We start from the raw sequence: 24,195 nt of genomic DNA, 5'->3' as shown, positions 1-24,195 counted from the left end.
ATGCCCCTGTAGGTATGTTTGGGAGGGATTGCTGCTAGAAGAAATCAACTCTTAAAATAACTTTTTCACTCCATGCCATGCCTTTTTCACTCCATGCCATGCCTTTTTCACTCCATGCCATGCCTTTTTCACTCCATGCCATGCTGGCAGAGCTGAGTGACAGCCACCCCCACCCCAGCATGTGGTCCTCACACAGACTTGTATTGCAGGGAAGGGAAGGGGTCTGTTTGATCAGGCCATACTTGAGTCTTTTTTTTTTTTATTGTATTCTGACAGCAGGCAGACTCCCCGCGACCAGAATATACTGGACCAGTGCTGCCGGCTATAGCTGGCAGCATTGATCACTAGAAAATTCCCAACAAGCTAATTCCAAAAAAGTTATCCGGCCTGAACCAGCCAAAGTTCGATCCATGTATGGCCGGCTTGACTCTAGTGTCAAATGTAATGCGAAGTCCTAATTAGAATCCCTGCACAAGAACAATGCCTGCTTTGACATGAAAGTACAGATAAGGCATGTTTCCATGTGAAACATACAAATCAGTGTCACTTGAAGTAAGGCGACAGGCTACTGAGCTGGTGGAGTGTGGCCCAGGCTTAACGGTACGGACTCAGATATGCTGCATTATAAAGAGAGAAAAGAGCTATGAAGGGTATTGATGACTGTTATCTGTAGTGCATAGAGTGTAATGAGGAACTGATGTCAGGAAGAACAGTGTAAAGAGTACAGAAGTTGGATCACAAATTACAAGGAGTTAATTATGTTGTCTATGGAGAAGCATCGCTTTTAAGTTGGAATGCTCCCTTAAGCCCTTGTACACACGGTCGGAGATTCTGTCGGAATGTGTCCTATCGGACTGTTTTGTCGGATATTTTCCAACTGTGTGTGGTCTGAATCGGACTGTTTCCGTCGGAATATCCGTCGGACCAAATTTTCCAACTTGCTGGAAATATTTTCCGACAAACTGCTCCGATCGGACATACTCCGATCATGTGTAGAGAATTCCGATCAGACAAAGTGCCACGCATGCTCAGATCAAATTACGAGACCAAAGCTATTGGCTACTAGCCTGAACGTAGTCCCATCGTAACGAAATTACGTCATCATGTTCTGAAAGATCGGATTTTCAGACAACTTTGTCCGACCGTGTGTATGCAACAGTTTCGGACAAGATCCGTCGGATTTTGCTCGACGGATTTGGTTGTCAGAATGTCCGACCGTGTGTACGAGGGCTAAAGCCCACCTTTCATTACACTCCACTTTTGGGGGTGCTTCCTTCCGGTCCCAACATGGGTGCAGTAAGCTCCGCCAACAACGTGTCCATAGATGGATCTTTATTTTTTTTTTTTTATCAGCCAGCTGGCTGATTAAAAAACCAAACAGATTCTTCTATCTATACATTCGAGGTTGATGGAGGAATCCTCCCCGTTGTGCTATTGTATTTTGACAGCAGGACCACTCCACTATCAGAAAACAGTGACCAGCACGGCATCCGATTGCAGCACTGATTGAATGAAAAACTTCCAACATTCATGTTTGAGAGAAGCCGAATGTTAGATCAACTTCTCTCTAAAGGGAAAGGCCACAGATGGATCAAAAACTTGTCTGGTCCCTTCCGAGCCAGCTGAATCCATCTATGGACAGCTTTACTATCAATAATAACAGATGGTGAAGCTCACATTCATTTTAATTTTGTGAAAAGCAGTACAAGCAGTTTACTAAGGCTCTAGAATCGAATGAGTCATTCAGCAGTGAATGCCTAGATGGATAAACATTTCTTTTATAAGAAGTCAGCAAAAAATTCATTAGACTATTTTTTTTATTTTTTATAAAACCATCAGCTCTGTTGTGTTTCATTAGGTATTCCAGTCTTTGAAGACCTTCTATTCAATGGAAAAGGGACACGGTGGAGAAAGACTTCTGGTTTTAAAAAGCGTAACACTGGCACAAGCTGGATTGTATACCTGCAGGGATTCCTTTCATCATGATAAGGCTAGAAACATTTCAATAACTATATATGGTAAGTACATTATCAACTGCTGTTTTATAGAAAGCAAATATCTCCATAAATGAAAATAACATTTACAACTGATTAAATCAGGGTTGGTGTAATCAAACCACGTGCAAGCCTTCTCAAATACAAATATTCTCACTGGAAAGCCGTTTTAAAAGAGAGCTGCATTAAGTCCTACCTGCAAAATTCTAATAGTATTCTTCACAGGGCTCTATTCTTACGGTAACCTTTTTCTGAATTTTTTCTGAGGGCTATAGAAATTTTTTGCAACTATGAAGAGTTACAACATCTCTTATCAAGTGTAGAGACTTTCATCTTGCAGCCATGAGATATTTCAGATTCACATATGAAGGAGTAGCAGGTAGGGATGGGCCAGAATGGACCCCTGTTGGTTTGCACCAGAGCTTTCTAACACCACGAAAGTTTGGACCCGAATACCGAACCCCATTAGAGTCAATGGGCCCCGAACATCAAAAATCCAAAGTGCTCATTTTGAAGGCATATATGCAAGTGATTGGACATACAACGGTTATAGGGGTTTGGGTCCTGCCCTGGGGGACATGTGTCAATAAAAAAAAAGTTTATGAAAAATGTCATTTTTAAAGCAGTGATTTATTTATTTTTAAAGTGAAAGCATAAAAATGAAAAATGTCTTCCAATATAGTTCCTGGGGGATCCCCTTAGTCTACCTGTAAAGTGGCAGATCTGTACCATGTCCAGAATCTGCTGCAGCAATAATTGCATTTATAAAGCCAAAAAAAAATATTTTTTTTCCCTGCAAGCTGCCTTTATTTTGCTCAGAAACAGCTAGGGAGACAGCGTGTATGATGAGGCCACAATGTAGTGCACTGGGAACAAGAGCTTTTTTTTGGATACATTCTGGTTTCACTTTGACTTGGGATAGAAGTAACGGGTGTGTCTTTGGGTGTCTGTGGTCTTTGGGTGTCTGTGGCGCCTTACCACCGTAACCCTTTAGAGGTACTCTTGATTGGCCTTGCTGTAGAAAATTGCAATGATATGCACCTGTCAAACACATGTTGAAAAATTACTCTTTGGGCGTTGGGTGCACCCTCCCACCATAACCCTATAGAGGTACTCTTGATGAAAGCAAGAATTGGCCTTGCTGTAAAACATTGCAATGATATGCACCGGTCAAACAGGTGCTGAAAAATTGGTATTTGGGTGTAAATTGTGCCCATGAAACCTATACCAAAAACATAATTCTTCCAGATGAAATGGTTGAACACCCTCAAAGCTAGGGAACCTCAAAGTCCTGCAGAGATTCCACAACCCAAAAAGACTTAATCAGTGACATCGGCATCATAGCTGGTAATCCAGGACTGATTAACTTTTAGAAAAGTCAAACGATCTGCGGAGTCTGTGGACAGACGCCTTCTATGATCAGTAACGAAACCTCCTGCAGCACTGAATGCCCTTTCTGAATGCACGCTGGATGCAGGGCAGCCCAACAACTCAATAGCATACTAGGCAAGTTCTGGCCAGTGGACTATTCTCATGCCCAAGTAAGTCAGTGGATTCTCAGCTGAAAAGCTCTCCATCTCTGTTTTGGCGTAATCATCCACCATGTGATGGCATGTGGAAGTTGACAACTCTGAGCAGCGATGACTAAAAAAATTCTGAAATGCCTCTTAGAGGAGGGCAAGGAGGTGGTGGAGGAGGGGGTAGAGCTCACTGGTCTGGCATCATCACCACTAGCTCTATGGAGACCTGGGGGGGGGGGCACAACAAGCTGCAGTTCTGAGCCCTGCCCTGCATCCTTTCATGTCACACACATCCCCCCACAGTTCGAAACACTACCCAGGGCTCACTTAACCCTTAGTGGGTAACCCCTTCACTACCAGTGTAATTTACACAGGAATCAGTGCATTTGTATAGCACTGATTGCTGTATAAAGGACAATGGTCCCAAAAATGTGTCAAAAATGTCCGACGTGTCCACCATAATGCTGCAGTCATGATAAAAATCGCTGATCGCCGCCATTTTAAAAAAAATATTAACAAAAATGCCATAAAACTATCCCCTATTTTATAAACGCTATAACTTTTGTGCAAACCAATCATTAATCGCTTATTGTGATTTTTTTTACCAAGAATATGTAGAAGAATATGTATTGACCTAAACTGAGGAAAAAAAATTATACATTTTTCGGGAATATTTATTATAGCAAAATGTAAAAAATAATGAATTTTTTTCAAAATTGTCGTTTTTTTTTTTGTTTATAGCGCAAAAAATAAAAACCACAGGGGGTGATCAAATACCACCAAAAGAAAGCTCTATTTGTGGGAAAAAAAGAACATCAATTTTGTTTGGGAGCCACGTCGCACGACCGAGCAATTGTCAGTTAAAGTGATGTAGTTCCGAATCGCAAAAAGTGCTCTGGTCTTTGGCCAGCAAAATGGTCTGGGGCTTAAGTGGTTTAACAGGCAGTAACACACACAGAACTATATGGCGTTAAACTGGCAGTAATGCACACAGAACTTTATGGCATTAAACTGGCAGTAACGCACACAGAAGTAAATAGCATTAAACTGTCAGTAACGCAATTACATTGACAGTGTTCAACCGTCCTTACACTAATTCTATCTTTACTGTACCTACTTTAGCTAAACACTAATGTCAAGATTACTGACATTTCAGTCTCTCGATGTGCAAAACTGATAGAGACATACCCCAAGCGACTTGCAGCTGTAATCGCAGCAAAAGGTGGCTCTACAAAGTATTAACGCAAGGGGGCCGAATAATTTTGCACGCCCCACTTTTCATTTTTTTATTAGTTAAAAAAGTTTAAAAAATCCAATAGATTTCGTTCCACTTCACAATTGTGTCCCACTTGTTGGTGATTCTTCACAAAAAATTAAAATTTTATATCTTTATGTTTGAAGCCTGAAATGTGGCAAAAGGGTGAAAAGTTCAAGGGGGCCGAATACTTTCGCAAGGCACTGTACATGGCCTTTTTAGCCTTCTTTCATCTGTTTATTACTTATCATATAATATATATGTTTTTTTCTGCTGAGTTTTTTGCACTTATATTAATATTGGGAGCTCAAGCAATTGATTAACTGTATTATAGTACTGTCCTGAGAAGTGTTTTGATGTTGTTTTTAAAATATTGGTTTGGGTTATAATGTTTATTTTTAGTGTTTGTATTTATTTTTACTATCTTTCACATCGTTGCGCTTTAATCCCCATGCCTCCGGCTAGTACAATTTTGTGGAGCTGGACACATATTGATGACATTTTGCTAGAGAATATCCTGTAGAAAATGATCACAGGCGATGAAAAGTTACAGAACGTAAAACTAGAAAAGTAGTAATCGTTCAGGAAAGAGAATGTTCCCAGTCGCCTTTGATGTTCATCGCAACTTTTCATATTACAAGTAAAACATACAAAACGACATTGTCTAGGGTCATTTTAAGAGATTTCTTGAATTCTTCATAAATCTGTTGATAGAAAAGAACTGGATGGTACAATTGTCCATTTTCAAGTGGCAGCAGCTGAATTCCATTAGCAGAATGTGGAACACTAACAGTCTTGATGTGAAATCCATCCACCATCCTCAACGGTTCCTCAGACCAAATAAGCAAACTTGCTACATTCCTCTTCTTTATATCAGATGAGGCCGGGTCCACCATTTTATACAGTCAGGAAAATAAAACAAACAAGAGTGGGCTTCTCAGGCACAAAGATAAGAATCACTGTAAAAACAAAAATGGCTTTCCTTACTGGATCTGTCACCTGAAATGTTTATTTTAAAGGGGTCTAGGGTGACTGTTACTTCATAGCAGCCACCCTGGAGTTTTTCTTCTCACACTCCTAACTTTGTTTTTTAGGAGTGGAGATTTTGCTTCTCACCTTATTATTCCCATACATTAACATTCTTTCTGAAAATTATAACCTCTGTGCATTGAACTCGCTTGATTTTTGTCATACTGCAGAAAAGATACACAGATGCATACTAGCTCATTATGCCTTTGTCTTAGCCCTTGTACACACGGTCGGAGATTCCATCGGAATGTTTCCTATCAGACCATTTTGTCGGATTTTCCGACTGTGTGTGGTCTGCATAGGACTGTTTCCGTCGGAATATCCGACGGACCAAGTTTTCCAACTTGCCGGTAAAATTTTCCGACAAAATGCTCCTATCGGACATACTCCAATCATGTGTAGCCTACTCCGACGGACAAAGTGCCACGCATGCTCAGATCAATTTCCTAGACCAAAGCTATTGGCTACTAGCCTGAACGTAGTCCCGTCGTAATGAAATAACGTCATCACGTTATGTACAATCGGATTTTCCGACAACTTAGTCCAACCGTGTGTATACAACATCACTTCCGGACCTCTTCCGGAATTAATCCGTCGGAATTACTCCGACGGATTTGGTTGTCGGAATCTCCGACTGTGTGTACAAGGGCTTACAGGTTGTTGTTTTTTATTTTTGTTTTGACAGGGTTTACAACCTCTTTAATACCGTAACTAATGTTGTTAGATTTTTATTGAAATGCTTAAATAATGTATTACAATGTAACTAAACCCATTTGATTTTATTTGACTAAAATATACTGGAGATTTTATTTGACTAAACAATTCAGATGACAAAAATGCAACTAAAACTAAAATGACATTTTCATCAAAAGACTATGACTAAAACTAAATCAAAAATTTGAGGCCAAAATAAACACTGTTGGTATTTGGATCTAGAACAATTTTTGTCAAATTATATTTTTAAAGGGTAATGGCGCCTACACACGACCGGATTTTTTGACAGCAAAGGTCCGACGGAACGAGTCCGTCGGACAATTCGATCTTGTGTGGGCTCCATCGGACCTTTGCTTGCCAAAAATCTGGCAGACTTTAGAAATAGAACATGTTTTACATTTTTCCACCGGAACTCCGCCGGACCGAGAAATCCGTTCGTGTGTATGCTAGTCTGACAGACAAAAACCGACTCTAGGGCAGCTATTGGCTACTGGCTATGAACTTCCTTATTCTAGTCCAGTCGTACGTCATCACGTTCTAATCCGTCGGACTTTGGTGTGATTGTGTGTGGCCAAGTCAGTTAATTCGGAAAGTCGGAATTCCGCCGAAAGACCGTCAGACCTAGTCCCTCAAAGTCCAGTCGTGTGTACGTGGCATAAGTTCACCTTTACAGAAAACTCTGTAAGATGATTTCACCTAGGTCCCCCTCCTCGCCTCCTACCCCCCTCCCGGTCCCGCTGACCTGGACCGCGTCAATCTCCGGTTCTAAGCCCCGATATATCCATGCCAGGAACCCGGGGTTTAGAAATCCCCTAAGCTGAATGTCCAAAAAGTCCCTTGTCAGGAGGGAAGTTTTGGAGCATTCTAATTGGTCAGTGCCATCACATGGGCGGTGCTGACCAATCAACAGCCGCATAGCCCATCCTGTCAGCTATGGAGAAGACGTGTGACTGCAGAGAGGATTTGTAAGCCCTGGACTCCTGCCGGGAATTTACCGGGGCTTAGAACTGGAAATTGCCAAGATACACATCTATCATTGATGACAGAAATGACAGATGTGTCTCTTGGAGAAAACCCGGCAGCCTTCTTATTGCATGACATTTCGTTATCTATTGGAAGATATAAAATGTCCCTCTTAAGGCATCTGCTTACAGCAGCAAAAGCCTGTATTCCAGCTTTATGGAAAAGTACGTGGCGCCAACCAAATCACAATGGATGAGTAGGGTATCGGAGATTCAACAAATGGAAAATTTGACCATGATATTGAGAGAGCAAGAAGATAGGTATCAGGAAGTGTGGAATCCCTATATTATATATAGGGAATAAAATCCCTAGATAGGGATCCTTAAGAGGGGGGCAGGGGGAGGGGAGGAGTCTTCTGGGGTTTTTTTTTCCCTTTCTTTCTTTTCTAGTCTTTCTTACTGTTTTTCTTTAATATTTTTGTTTCTCTAAGATGGATAACTAGGGCTATCCTAGGTTAAGGAAAATGCAATAGTGAGTAGAAGGTAATACGGAAATGTAATAGAATAAAAATTAGGCACATTTGAATTATGAGTGTTTTTGTGTTAGATGCAAGATGTAGTTGTGGATGTGTTCAAATGTAACGTTGTATCACTATATTGCGAAAAATAAAGAATAAAAAAAAAGAACTGTAAATTGCCGTGGTCCAGTCTAGCGGGGCTGGGGGGTGTGGTCAATGGGGGGGGGGGGGCTGTGTAAGTTCACCATACAGAATTTTCTGTAAAGGGGAACTTACACTTTAAACACCTCTTAAGCTAAAGGTTGTAGTAAAGGCAAATATAAAAGACACAACTAATGATATATTAATTAATATATTAATATATATATTATATATATATATATATATATATATATATAAATATAATATTAATATATTAATTAATATTAATATTTTATATTAATAAAAATAAAGAATAAAAAAAAAAGAACTGGAAATTGCTGCGGTCCAGTTTAGCGGGGCTGGGGGGTGAGGTCAATGGGGGGGGGGGGGGGCTGTGTAAGTTCACCATACAGAATTTTCTGTAAAGGTGAACTTACACTTTAAACACCTCTTAAGCTAAAGGTTGTAGTAAAGGCAGATATAAAAGACACAACTAATGAAGCTCTAAATTATTACATTATTAAAGGTGTTTTTTTTATTTTATGTAAGCTATGTATGTACATACAAGAATTTGATTTGATAGCAGCCTATTGCCATCTACTGTGCATTAGAAATCACACTGGGCAAGGGAGAACTAATACAAGTAGCTAGTGAGCTTTGCTGGTAACAAGGAACCTGCTGATAAGAGGAGAGAGCAGAGTGACAAAGAGGGCAGCTCTCTGGAAAGAGGGGAAGAGGGTAAAACCTGTAGCTGTTAACTGAAGCAGAAAAAAAAATCAGGTCTCATTCTTTTTATTCTTGTTATGTCTATTCTCTAGAAAAGCCTTTCTTGTACATTCGTCCTCCAAAGAAACATGTGTATGAAGAAAAAGAAGGTGATGAACTGAAATTATTTGTTAAAGTCAAAGCTTTTCCACCTCCACAAATCAACTGGTGAGTCATGGCATGGGGGGGCAGAGAGTAAAAAGTAGAGTTGTCATATATCCATGTGCTTTATCTCTTCATATCTAAAATAACCTTTCAATTTGAAGAGGGTCATACTTTGGGGAATATTATTTTTTATAAGCGAGGAACGTATCATATTGTCACAAGGGTTTTACCTGTGGTCATGTCAAATATAAAGAAACCCACCCAAACAATGGTTCATATGTGACAGGTTCAGAGTGGTTCCTGTTGACTTTCAAAACTATATGGTAAAGTGATTATAATCTCTGTAGTTAATTGTTTGGAGGCAAAGCTCTCATGTGTCCGTCTAAATACAAGATAGGGACTTTGGTTGGTGCATATACGTGATTAGTAAAATGACCTTCGGATGCTGTTCACAAATTTCTTGGCAAGCAAATTGAAGAATTACCTACTGTTGAGTAGACGTGAGGAAATGTGTCTAGGTTCGGTTTGTGGTTGTGGTTTTGCCATGCCTATTGTGAAGTGGGAAAATTGCGAACTTAAATACAAACCCCAATCAAGTCTATGAAAGGTGAATCTTGAATATCAATACTGTCTATTTTCAAGGCTAATAGGCAAGAGATTGTTAAACAAAGGGCATGGGGAGCTGGGCACTGCCACTGGGGAAATGTACCAATGCAAATAAAAAATGTTTCACATTTTTGAAACAGCAGGGATGGAGTCAGCCTGTAATGCAAATTCAAGGACAATCCTTTACTTTTCATGCTTGGGAGATGCCTTTAAACTGTATAATTCTCATGGACAGCATCAGAGACACATGTTCTGGCATTACATATTTTGCATGTGTAATACCCATCTTTACTTTTACATTATTGCATGGCTTTAATACAGCAGAAGCATCCCAAGCTGATTCTTAAAATTAAAATACTTAATTATAAAAAATTATAAAGATACTTAAAATAAGGCATTTTATGATAGAAGGTAAAGCAAATAGCAAAGCCACCATTTGAAGCCACTTGGCCTAAGTCCAGAGACTAGTAAAGGCTTTGTTATTATTATTTTTTATTATTTTTTATTATTTGTTTGTTATTATTATTTGTTATTAGTTGATTGCTGTGGCATTGAATAGCTGCAATAGTTTGCCATGTCTGTCAACTGTAAACAGGTTGTGTTCGTCGCAAACCAGACGTTTACCCAAACCCAAAGCTCATTACTATTGTTGACCTGTAGATTGTTAGAGGCGCTGGGCGACCATAGAAAAAAGATTTAAAGGGAATATATTGTATTGTTAATTGTTTTTAGATATATTTACTGTCAGAGGCATAACTAGAACCTTCAGGGCCTAGTGCAAGAAACTATAAAGAGCCCCCCCCCAACCACCAGAGCCTTTTCTATCGGTCCAGGGGTCCTTCCTCTTATCCCAGGAGCCCTTCCCACTGATCCCAGGTCCTCTACTCCCATTGTTGGGCCCTTCTGTTGTGCACTGGTCCAAATCATTTGGTGGAGGGGGGATTATGGTGTGGGGTTGTTTTTCAGGAGTTCCAGTGCAGGGAACTGTTAAAGCGTCAGCATACCAAGGCATTTTGGACAATTTCATGCTCCCAATTTTGTGGGAACAATTTGACCCCTTCCTATTCCAACATGACTGCGCACCAGTGCACAAAGCAAGGTCCATAAAAGATGAATGTATGAACGATGTGCATTCTGTTTGTGCTGAACTCTTATCAGTTAGTATTGTTTTTAGTTCTTTCTGTAGACTATAGGGCACCTCCCTCATATGGTTGGTAGAAGAAGGGAGGTAAAGGTGCTCTGTAGTCCTGTTCTAGGGTTTCAATGCTGCTCCTACATAGATACACTTCAGTGAATGTGTTGTTACCCAAGGACAAATGTTATTGCAGCCCCCATATCTGGGAACTGGTATACTGGAATATATTACATCTGTGTTTTTGGGCTCAGTTTAATTGAACTTCCACTTTAAATGATGGTGACCCCATGACATGCCACATTTGGCATGTCATGTTTTTTTTGGGGGGGGGGGGGCGAATAACCTTGTTTTAGAGGCATCCAGTTCCCACTTCCTCCTGGGGCTCCGTGGCACCGGAAAGGAATATCATCTCTCCCCCTTCCCTCCCTGCTATCTTCTGGAACACATCCAGGGGCGGACTGGCAACTCATGGGGCCCCAGGGCAATAGGAGATTATGGAGCCCCCAGGCAATCAGATTATGGGGCCACACAGTAGACACAAACACACACACACACAGTATACACAGACATGTTTATATTGGCTGAGAAGGTACTGGAGAGGTGGGACAGCTATAATCTCAGGATTTTTAGACCAAAAGGATGTCGGTAAGGGACATTTCAGAGACAGATGTAAAAGAAAATCACAAATTTTTACATACTGTCCCTGCTTTTACTGAGGCTGGCAACCATGATGGGGCCCCTTAGTGGCATGGGCCCCTCGGCCAGTGCCCGAGTGGCCCAATGGTCAGTCCTCCTATGAACACGTCACAAGTCCCAGAAGATTGCCCAGCCGTTCACAGTGCGCAGCACAGCTCGTGCATACGCAGTGCATGCCCGGGTGTGAAGCCACAGCCGGGCACCCACAGTAAGAATACCGGCAGGGGAAGAGGAGCTGGACTTTGTACACCCGCATTGCTGGACCATGGGGCAGGTGAGTGTCCGATTATTAAAATTCAGCAGCTACACTTTTTGTAGCTGCTGACTTTAAAAAAAAAAATTTTCAGTGGAACTCCGCTTTAAGTAACAAAACTAAAACAGGATGTAGGTCTAAGCAAGTCCTTTTTGAACTGGCACCAGGATGTAGTAATATGAATACAAATCTAAAATGCGAAATGTCTATGAAAACTACGTTTGTTTAGTTGGAAATTGGTAATAGGGGAAATTAGCAAAAAAGTCTAAGCCCTTGTACACACGGTCGGACATTCCGACAACCAAATCCGTTGGATTTTGTCCGAAACTGTTGCATACACACGGTCGGACAAAGTTGTCGGAAAATCCGATTGTACATAACGTGGTGACGTTATTTCATTACGACTGGACTACGTTCAGGCTAGTAGCCAATAGCTTTGGTCTAGGAATTTGATCTGAGCATGCGTGGCACTTTGTCCGTTGGAGTAGGCTACACATGATCGGAGCATGTCCGATCGGAGCATGTTGTCGGAAAATTTTATAGACAAGTTGGAAAACTTGGTCCGTCGGATATTCAGACGGAAACAGTCCGATAGGGACCACACACAGTCAGATTATCCGACAAGACGGACACATTCCATCGGAATCTCCGACCGTGTATACAAGGGCTAAAAGGGATTTCCATGCTATATGTCAGTTGTAACTGGAATGGTGACAATGCTACTTGTACTGTCTGCACCTAGGAAAGTGCTGCAAGCCACCAATGTATTCAGGTTTGGCTTGTGGCTTGATCTTCAAGTTTTCTTGGGTTAAGGCCAGTATTATTGGGACAACCAGCATAGGGTGAAGGGGATTATTTTTAGACTCCTTGTATAAATGTTGCCTTGGGAGCTGGCCAAACTAGAGTATGAAGAGAAGAAGGTTAGAAAAGACATGCACTCAGCACCAAATTATGTTAAGTAGAAAGGATTTAATATTGTAAACTGTGGTTCTAAAGAGCAAACAAAGAAAAAGGCATCTGAGAGATGAAACAGTGTTCTCCGGGAATTAATGACAGCTGGTCGGGGCTGTTTGTTTTTTTTTATTATTATTATTTTTCTTTCCATCAGCTAAAGTAAATAGCTTATGAAATGAGAACTGCCTCCAAAAATCGCTAACTTTTTAAAGAAACTTTTTTTTTTCTTCTCACAGGTTTAAAAATGGCGAACTGATAGAAAAGAACAGTACCTGTTATAAGACAACTACAGAAAAAAACAGCTTGTTTATAAAGAACTTGGAAGAAAATGACTCTGGAAATTACACTATACAAGTAGTCAATGCTCAATATAACCTCAATGACAGCTTCAGCTTCAAAGTGAATGTCCTTGGTAAGTGCTCATCACATTCCTTATATACATCAGTGCTAGAGCCCCATCGATGTCTGGACTACAAGCCATTTAGAAACTAACTGGTGCCATTCAATGATTACATAGTAGAGATCAATATGATTTATAAATGTAACTTCCATATCCATTAAGATGCATCAATCTACATAAATCAATGCAGGCTCAACACAATGGCACATAGAAAGCAATTATTTTCTATGTACCCTGTTCACAACATTGCGTTGAGGTGCAATGCACTGCATGCATTTTTTTTTTTTTTACAATGCTCAATGCATTTCGCTGCACCTTTAGCATGTCATTATTTTGTGCATGTGAATTGTATGCAGTGCATTAACTTGAATGAAGATAAATTTTGGGACACTTCAAAAAATGAATGATGCAATGCACTTAAAGAGTAACTTCACTTTTGTTGAGAAAAAAAAAAAATCCGCTCTGGTGATCTATGTACATTGCAAGAATTTTAACAAACTTTGTTGTAGATTCCTACCTTTTGTTATTCTGAAGAAATCCCTATGTCTTTGTCTGTGTCCATGTGGTAAGTGAATCTAATCGGAGTGGTTTCATAATTACCAATCATCTGGTTCACGTTCGGTCAGTTTGCAGAGAGTGGAACCAAGTATAACTGAAACAGTAAATGATTCCGAGCATGCGTGGAACTTTGTGCATCGGAATAGTGTACACACGATCAGAATTTCCGACAATGGATTTTGTTGTCGGAAAATTTGAAATCCAGATCTCAAATTTTTTGTGTTTTGGAAATTCCAATGGAAAATGTCCAATGGAGCCTATACACGGTCGGAATTTCCGACAAAAAGCTCCCATCGAACATTTCCCACCGGAAAATCCGACCGTGTGTACGCGGCATAAGAATCACTGGTAATTTCAAGTCTGTGAACAGAGATTAATATTTATACTGTAGCCAGGTTAAGAAACCACTAATGTAGATTTGTCTGTAGTTAGTTTGTCCTTTAAGGTCCATTAGTACGATCTGATTGTGGGTCCTGTGTTTTGTTAGGTCCAGGACATGTGGCCATTTAGCCTTTTATTAAAATGGCAGAGATAACAATGTATGAAGATTGATGAAGATTTCAATGTGGATACTTCCCAGAGTTTGCTCTGGTTTACATTAGTGACATAAAGGAAGTTTAGAATAACAGCCTATGAAAGTTTTTTTTTTTTTTTTTTTTAATAATCCATACACTTCAAAACTGGCCATGTAATTAAATTAACCTCAGAGGAATAGGGATAAATACACTTGCATAATAATGGTGACAAGGAATACATCTTTGAAAATAGTTCAAAAAGAAAAACAACATATAAAAAACAAAATCATTTACAGATCATACTACAATTTACGTATAACAGTGAAAAAAAGAACTCTAAATAGTTTTTACCCAGTTATTCTTAATAAAACACTTTAGGTACCTTTCTGTATTTTAGCCCCACTTGCCATATACTCATTACATTTTTTCGTGATCACCCTCTCATGAAATCACCAATAACTTGTCAACCCCCCCAGAAACTTTTTTTTATCTTTCAAGGCCTGGGCATGTGCCTTTATGACTTGATCATGACCATGTGTATGTAACCTCCCCCATGGCATAATACATATTCTTCCCAATTAGGATATTTAAAGTGGAAGTAAACCCTTCTATCGTTTTCAGTCAAGGAAGCTGCCATCTTGGCCTCTAATGATTCTTCAACTGCCATAATGCTGCACGTGTGATCAGTTATGAAACCAGCCATTGGATGGTTTGAAAGTTTGGTTGAGAGCACAACCAATGTGAAAGTTAGCATTTCCGGCATGCCGGGAATGTAAGTGTTTTTTGAAACTGGGTTTACTCCCGCTTAAATTTTCTACTTGTTTAGCCAACATACTGGAGTCATGTGTGTCAAAAAAAGGTGGAACATTTGCCAAAGGAAGCTATCATAAAAGCATCATAGGGCAACACTGTTTTTTAATAGGGGCCACGTTCATTCAATTATGTTTGCTCTACTTTAATATCCAGACTACTCAAAATATAATTGATAAGTAAGCTTTTAGCCCTTGTACACACGGTCGGAGATTCCGACGGAATGTGTCCGATCGGAGCGTTTTGTCGGATATTCAGACTGTGTGTGGTCTGCATCGGACTGTTTCCGTCGGACCAAATTTTCCAACTTGCCGGAAATATTTTCAGACAAAATGCTCCGATCGGACATACTCCGATCATGTGTAGAGAATTCCGATCGGACAAAGTGCCACGCATGCTCAGATCAAATTCCTACATCAAAGCTATTGGCTACTAGCCTGAGCGTAGTCCCGTCGTAACAAAATAATGTCATCACGTTCTGAACGATCGGATTTTCCGACAACTTCGTCCGACCGTGTGTATGCAACAGTTTCGGAAAAAATCCGTCGGACAAAATATGATGGATTTGGTTGTCGGAATGTCCGACCATGTGTACGAGGGCTAAGGGTGCATTCCAATTAGAGGTGATAACCCCAGCAGGGTTTCCCCATGATTAGCTGTGGGAGGCAGCCCCATTAAAAGCCGACGGATTTGGTTTTTTGGAATCTCCGACCGTGTGTACAAGGGCTTAGAACTGTGTGCATAGTAATGGAAAAAGGAAACTTTGCCAATAGTTTGGATGATTTCTTTTTTGTCTAAATTACGACTGAACCTGAAGATGAGATATTTAACAGACGAGTTCTAGCTAGATACAGGTGCACAGAACAGAGTGTACAGCATGCAGATTTTATATAATGCTTGCTCTGTGTAGGAGAGCCAAAAATGAGGACAAACTATACCTGTTCCCATTTACCCGAGGTCTACTTTTAACTGCCGCAGATGTGAACTGAGAAAACAGGCTGCAGCATGAACAGCCAAATGCTTTCCTCTCATCAGGGATTTAAACCATAATATATATATGTTTTAATAAAAGGCTAGGATGGATCATGCAATACTTCCCTCCCCAACAAAACATCCCCCAAGTTCACAGAATGTTTGTTTTTCTCCATAGCTTTGATTGCAATGTTGTAACTATTTCTATTGGGAAAACATTCACCCTTGGTGCTAGACTGAAGTACATGGAGCCCACCACCAATCTAATAGTAAGATAAATCATGATAGGTCACAGGCAAATGGCACATATCTTCAGGGAGATTTGGTAGAAATGTTTTAAGGTGTACAAAAAAAGTGTTTGTTAACCCAGAAAAAAAACATTTAGTCATGTTATAACCAAAACGTAAATGTATTTTATTAGGATTTTCTATGATAGATCAACACAGAGTGGTAGATAATTGTAAAGTGGAAGGAAAATGATAAATGGTTTTTAAATTCTTTTACAAATAAATGTCTGAAAACTGTGACGTGCATTTGTATTCAGGCTCCCTGAGTCAATACTTTGTAGAACCACCTTTCACTGCAATTACATCTGCAAGTATTTTAGGGTATGTCTCTACCAGCTTTGTACATCTAGAAATGCAGCAAAAGGTGGTTTTACAAAGTATTGATTCATGGGGGGCTGAATACAAATGTACACCACTCTTTTCAAGTATTTATTTGCAAATTTTGAAAACCATTTATCATTTTCCTTGCACTTCACAATTATGCGCCACTTTGTGTTGGTCTAATACAGGCATACCCCACTTTTAAGTACACAATGGAGTTTATTTACAAAAGCTGTAAAGTGCAAAATCAGGCTCACGTCTGCCTAGAAACCAATGAGCTTCTAACCCCAGCTTGTTCAATTAAGCGTTGGTAATAAAAGCTGGAAGCTCATTGGTTTCTAGTCAGACATGAGCCTGATTTTGCACTTTCCAGCTTTAGTAAATAAACCCCATTGCGTACTTAAAAGTGGGGTATGACTGCACATAAAATCCCAATAAAATACATTTAAGTTTTTTGGTTGTAACATGACAAAATGTGGAAAATTTCAAAGGGCATGAATACTTATTCAAGGCAGTGTAGAGTGGACTCCCATACCATGGGTACTGAGTCAATCATGCTATGTGTGCTTGTGTTATCCAAATAAGCAAAAAAGGACGCCTCTCCTTTATGGATGGTCAAATAGATAGCATATCATCAAGAGGCATGCCAATCCAATCACATGTAAAGAGCTATAATTGGTCTCAGCTCAGCATCACCAACCGTGAAAAAAAGATAATCCCACATGGTTCAAAACTGTTGGGCTACATTTATTAAAAACAAGGGATAACACTCACATGATATAGAAGAGAAAGGATTGAATCCTACATTTCACATATTTTACAGTCAATGTATAACTGATAATAAATTGATAGAAGAAAGGAAAATAAGTTTTATGCCAGAAGAGACATACAGGGTCTGTTTTGCCATAACACTCTAGCTACTACCATTTTTTTTATTTAATTTTAGTTCTGCCTTGACATCAGGGCTTAGCTTGCAACTAAAAACATTCCAATGAAAAGGGATATTTTGAAGTTCTGGGAAGTATTTGAACATAAATAAATTCATGATGATCAGACAATCTGCAAATTTAAATGGAAGTCTCTTCTTTTTTTTATCTCATCTTCATAAAAAAGCAGTTTCTTGGCTGCGCTTGGAAGTAAGAGCTGTTTTGTAGTTGCTTCACTACAAAGAATCAGTTCTTAGGAAGAATGCCCACACAGAGTTCACTGTAAAATGGTCAGCTGTGAAATTCTGGTCCCTTCGAGAGTTGAGTGAATTCGGTCCAGGCACACATCAGTTGATAAGGTTTCATTGGCTGCGTTCAATGTGTTCCCGTGTCTGTCGCATTCAATATAGCAGTGGGAACATTTGTGTTATAGTTCCTACTTCTATTTATTTATTCATTGACCTCTTCGCTTTTTAGTGGTCCCTTGGGCAACACTGCACAACACAAGACAGAGTGCACAAATGTCTGAAGAAGCATGCAACAGGTTTTTAAGTTGGCTGCAAAATACAGTTGTGCAAAATATTCATTATTTTAATTTATTGCTGTCTCTAAAGTATATGTTCAAAGTGTGAAATCATATTCAGATTTAGAAAACGTGGTTAGTTAATGGTTGTTTATAGATGAGAGCAGACTGGCTGTGTTTTGTATTCGTTTTCTTTTACCTTCTTAATCATTTTGGTCCTCCAAAATGATTAAGAAGGTAAAATAAAACGAATACGAAGAATGGAAATGGCAGGTTATTGCGTTGATTGTTGAGATTCAGATGGCCTTCATTGTGAGAGCGTAACTAAGAACAAGAATGAAGTCTTATGAATGGTTCACACTAGACAAACTGAGCTAAATTGAGTAAAAGAAAATGAATTTACAACTGGTACAAAACTGGAAGAGCTTTCACTGTAATTGGTTAATTTACAGTGGTGTAGTGGGTAGCACTCTAGCAGTAAAAAGAGTTGCTGGTTCGAATCCCAACCATGACACTACCTGCCTGGAGTTTGCATGTTCTCCCTGGGCCTGCGTGGGTTTACTCCGTTTTCCTCCCACATTCCAAGCACATGCAGGTAGGTAAATTGGCCCTAGTATATGAATTGGGACCTTGGATTGTGCGCTTCTTGAGGGTAGGGACCGATATGAGTGTGCAATGTACAGGGGTAGGGACAATTGTAGACACTCACTCAGGTTGAACTGGAAGGACTGGTGTCTTTATTCAACCATACTAACTATGTAACTATGTGGTGTGCAAATACACATTAATTGACCAATAGGCGGCTAACAGAATGGGAAATCATTCTCCTTAGATCTCTGCATTTTTTTTTAAATGACTTTATCAATGTCAACATGGAGAATGAAGGGGCTATGGGGCTACATCATTGCCACTAACAGAAAAAAAAATGATTTTCAGGAAAAGTGCTTATATTTCAAATAACAGTAGTTTGCTGTTTTTATTGTAACTGTAATACTTAAACATATTCTTTGGGGGCTGAATGAAAATTTATTTTAGATATGGCCTGTATTTGTATGTAGGATTATTCACGCATACAGAATAGACATAGTCATTATACATGCAATGTTGTATCTATGCCATTAAATTCAGTGGACCTGCTTAAAATGAACATGTACTTTGCCCAGTCAAGGCAAAGCAACAGGTTAATTTACCTGCACTCTTCCCCACTAGCTACACATATTCACCTTTTTTAGCACCCCAGGCAGAAGAGAAGTAAAACATCTGGTATGTCTAGGTATGCAGAACAAGTCACTCACTCCTTCACCTTCCTCCAACAATGCAGGAGCAACCAATTGCCAGGTACCAGGGCTGACACGGGGGAGTAGAAGAGAGGCCCTGGTCCTGTGTAAGCCAACCAAATTGACTTGGAGGTAACACAGAGCTTCTTCTTTCTGCTCCTATGGGTGAATTGAGCTGTGGGAGACTGAAGGGAAGGTGAATATATGCAACGAAGCAGAGCTGAGGTTAAGTCAATCTGTTTCTGGTAAAATTCTAAATTACAGAATCTCTTATTATAACGTGGTTTTATTATTTTCAAAACCATTTTTTAAACTTTTTTTGTTTTGGATAGAGTAAGGAAGGGTTAAAACCCAGTCAATTTTTTTTCTTTGCTGTCTCTTTCCTGCTGGGGACATTTCCTTCTCTTTAAGTCTTGAGGATGCAACACAGTGAGGGAGGTTCCCATCTGAGACAGTTGTTACTTGAGCATTTGTCCCAAATAGAATTTTTAACACTAAGATTTTTTTCAGTGAATTTCTGTCTTAGCGAAAATGGTCCCCAAGACAAAAAATAGGGAGTACTCTCCCCAGATGAAGACATAATAAAACGAAAAAACTGAGTTTCAACCTTCTCTGCTCTAGCAGAAACTAACAAAATGATTTCCTTCAAATATACTTTAGACACAGCACATCAAATATAAACATAGACATACTGGGGTCCACTGCATATGTATTTTTACAATGTCTTTACAGAAAATACAATAATAACCTTACACCGTCTAAACTTTCAAAAATGTATCCCTCAGATTCTCCAACTTGCTAGCGGTGCAATGAACAAACAGGTTCCCTTAATTATATTTTACGGAACTGTAAAAATCGGTGTAATTTTTGGAAATCAATCTCGGAATTTATTGCTAATTTCACTGGAAATCTACTACCCCTTACTCCCGCAATGGACCTACTAGGTATTGATTATGATCCTAACCACTCCAAATCATAGAACAGTAAAAGCAATCTTAATTATAGTGGCGAGATGGACCTTATCAAAATTAATCTAGTGGAAATCTAATGAAAATCTAATGATGCACCAAATATATCTGAAGTTATTATACAGCTCAATACACAAGCCCAATATGAGCTTATGTTAGCACATAAAAATTTACAACATAACCAAGTTTAGAAAACTTTGGCAAATTTGGAATGATCATCCTAGAGCTTCTAACTCGCTCAAAGAACTGATTCACAATTTGTAAATCACAAACCAATATTCTTCCATTGAGTGCAATTGAGGTTTCAAGTCCTCTTCTAATTCCTCCAGTTATACTCATTATTGTTATAGCATTCCCTTGTGCCAGTTTACAGCTAGTACTCATTGGGCTTAACAGGGACTCACCTTTTGCTTGTTAAGCACTTTTTGCGATTCGGCACTGCGTCATTTTAACTGAAATTACGCAGTCGTGCGAAGTGGCTCCCAAACAAAATTGATGTCCTTTTTTCCCCCACAAATAGAGCTTTCTTTTGGGGGTATTTGATCACCTCTGTGGTTTTTATTTTTTGCGCTATAAACAAAAATAATAGCGACAATTTTGAAAAAAGTTCCCTTTTGCTATAATAAATATCCCCCAAAAATATTTAAAAAAAATTTTTTTTCCTCAGTTTAGGCCGACACGTATTCTTCTAAATATTTTTGGTAAAAAAAAATTGCAATAACCATTTATTGATTGGTCTGCGCAAAAGTTATAGCGTCTACAAAGTAGGGGATAGTTTTATGGCATTTTTATTGATAATCTTTTTTACTAGTAATGGCGTCGATCAGCGATTTTTATCATTACTGCGTCATTATGGCGGACACATGGGACAATTTTGACACATTTTTGGGACCATTGGCATGAATACAGCGATCAATGCTAAAAAATTGCATTGATTACTGTATAAATGGCAGTGAAGGGGTTAACCACTAGGTGGCATTGTAGGGGTTAAGTGTGTCCTAGGGAGTGATTCTAACTGTGGGGGGGAGAGGCAGTGTGTGACACGTCACTGATCAGCGCTTCCAATTACAGGGAGAGCTGATCAGGGACACTGCCACTAGGCAGAATGAGGAGATGCTTGTTTACATTAGCATCTCCCCGTTCTTCCTCACTGTGAGACAATCGCGGATATCCCCACGGACATCGGGTCCACGGGACCCACGATCACGGTCACGGAGCTCTCGTCCGGCGCGCCCACAAGCCACCTCTTGAAGGGCAATGTACAGGTACGTTAATCTGCCTCTACGTGGTGCAGTATATCTGCGTGAGGCGGTCGGGAAGTGGTCACGTTTGTAACATTTGTCCATTTGCATGTGTAGGACCTACTATAGTGATTGAGTAAAGTTATGCAAGCTTTATATTGCTATATTTCATTGCTTTATACTTAAAGTAGATGTCTTTGTTATTTCTCTTATTTGTATGAAAATTCAATAAAAAATCTTTAAAGTAAAATAAAAAAAAAAAAAAAGAAAGAAAATACAAGAATACAGCGCAGGTAGTTTTCTATAGTGCCACTCTCCCCTTATTCTCTAATGGAGTTGAGAAGGCAAATATTGTTTTACTTTGGGAAACCAACATTATCTCTACATGGGAGGTCCAGTGTCTTGCTAGTAGAACCCTGATGAAAGCCAGGCATGTACTGGCTATTACGACTACCAGGAGTTTCCCGGTGGGCCAATGGCTCAATGGGACACTCTGATGTAAGGGGGCTGGTGATGGGACACTCTGATGTAAGGGGGCTGGTGATGGGACACTCTGATGTAAGGGGGCTGGTGATGGGACACTCTGATGTAAGGGGGCTGCTGATGGGACACTCTGATGTAAGGGAGCTGGTGATGGGACACTCTGATGTAAGGGGGCTGGTGATGGGACACTCTGATGTAAGAAGAGGGTGCTGATGGGACACTCTGATGCAAGGGAGTGCTGAAAATGTAAGTGGGCCGGTTTGGATGAAGTCCAGGGCCAAATTTCTGTCCCAGTCCAGCCCTGATGAAAGCAGTAACTACTTTCTTTGTTAATGATTGTATACCAGAGTATTTAAAACATAGTACACCATAATTTCTCAAACAAGAAACCACTTATGCAAAGTAAAAGGCCCTTCTAGGAAGAGCAAAACAGATTGGGACTGCAGTAGTAATTGTACAGCTAATTGTCAGCCCCTTTGCGTGCCTTGGTACTGTAGTGCTAATGATGTCACACAGGCGAGGTACTACATAGGCATCACATAAAAAAAGAACGTATTGTAGAAAATGTGTGGAATTCCAGGTGACACACTTGCCCCAGCTGGTTTGTAAGAGCTCCAGCTTTTAACACATATTGAAAACAAATACAGACAAATGTTCTGTGTGAAAACACCTTCCAAAGCTCTAATTACCGAATAAATGGCTGCAATTTTCACCCTAGCTCCAAAGAGGTTTGCTTGCCTCTAGGCAAATCTTTGAACCCTGACCTCTTTCAGGTGCCCCTTTTGATGTACAGAAGACTTGCAGAAGAAGAAAAAAAAACATTATTGTTTTCTTATTACAAAGCTACATCTGTTAAATAATGTCTAGGTTCCCATAATCTGACTATATCTCTAGATAAAAAAAAATCCAAAGGCGTGGTATACATTATACATATGTAACAAAACTATTCTACAAAAGAAAAAGCAACTCAGAATTAGAATATTTTACTATACTTCATACAGAATTACTCCATTTAATGAATATTCACCATCATGCTTTACAAAAGGTCTAATTTTACAGAGATTGCCCACTTTTTTATTCCACCAAAAAGAAATGGACTTCTTCATTAGGTTATAGTCCCAGAATTGACTGAGGTATTGTAATGTTTCTTTATCACAGATTCCCCAAAAATATGTATTGCCTAGATCAGGGGTCCCCAACCACTGGGCCACAGCCTGGTATCGGGTCGTGGCCTCTCTGCATCTGGGCTTGCGAGTGCAGCGGGCCGACGGTTGAGCGGGCTGGCTGGCAGGCCAGTGAGTGGGCCGGCGGGTGAGCAGGTGGGCAGTCAGACCAGTAAGCGGGTGAGTGGTTGGGCATGTCAGTAAATGGGCAGGCGATAGAGCAGATAGATGACATCATCTCTCACTGCCTGCCCTCACTCTGGGACACAGCCACTGGCAAGTGATAATCCGCATCTGGTGGCAGGCACTGGCAAGCAACAATCCCCATCTTGTGGCAAGTGACGTGACAATCCGCATCTGGTGATGTGGCAAGTGACGTGGCAAGTGACAAGCCGTATCTGGTGGCAAGTGACAAATCTGCATCTTGTGGCAAGTGACATGGCAAGTGACAATTCACATCTTGTGGCAAGTGCTGTGGCATGTGAACATCTGCATCTGGTAACAGGTGGTCTCACAAGTGACAATCCGCATCTTATGGCAGGTGACGTGGGAAGTGACAATTCACATCTGGTGGCAGGTGACGTGGTAAGTGATAAGCTGCATCTGGCGGCAAGTGACAATCTGCATCTGGTTGCAAGTCATTTGGCAAGTGACAAGCTGCATCTGGTGGCAGGTGACGTGGCAAGGGACAAGCTGCATCTGGCAGCAGGCAACTGTGGCAAGTAACATGCTGCATCTGCTGGTGGCAGGTGACAGTGGCAAGTGACAAGCTGCATCTGGTTGCAGGCAATTGTGGCAAGTTACTCGCTGCATCTGGTGGCAAGTGACAAGCTGCATCTGGAGGGAGGTGATGGTGGCATGTGACAGACTCAGAGCTTTCACTGATTCAGCATTATGGTGAGTTGAACTATTTCACTTTATATTACAATGTAATAATAGAAATAATGTGCTTCAATCATCCTGACACCATATCAATCATGGTGCCGTGATGATTGATGCACCAACACCAAGCATTGCCCTGACAAATTGCATGCGAAAAAAAGACGCATTCCCCCTTGAGCCTTGGCATCATTTTCTTTTACACAGCAGGCCCCCAGTGCCAAA

General features: G+C 40.2%; 1 protein-coding gene across 1 annotated transcript in view; it reads left to right on the top strand.

Moving 5' to 3' along the window:
* Positions 1 to 24,195, top strand: part of LOC143973940 (vascular endothelial growth factor receptor kdr-like) — a 285,307-nt gene that overhangs the window by 139,581 nt on the left and 121,531 nt on the right. Inside the window, exons 7-9 of the mRNA XM_077474881.1 lie at positions 1,859 to 2,018; positions 8,952 to 9,066; positions 12,884 to 13,059. Coding sequence (XP_077331007.1) covers positions 1,859 to 2,018; positions 8,952 to 9,066; positions 12,884 to 13,059 — 451 coding nt within the window. The remainder of the gene's footprint in view (positions 1 to 1,858; positions 2,019 to 8,951; positions 9,067 to 12,883; positions 13,060 to 24,195) is intronic.

Source organism: Lithobates pipiens, unplaced genomic scaffold (genome assembly GCF_037356315.1).
Source record: "Lithobates pipiens isolate NorthernLeopardFrog02 unplaced genomic scaffold, aLitPip1_a1.2 Scaffold_1, whole genome shotgun sequence".
NCBI lineage: Eukaryota > Metazoa > Chordata > Amphibia > Anura > Ranidae > Lithobates > Lithobates pipiens.
This window is presented reverse-complemented; position numbering and strand designations above follow the sequence as displayed.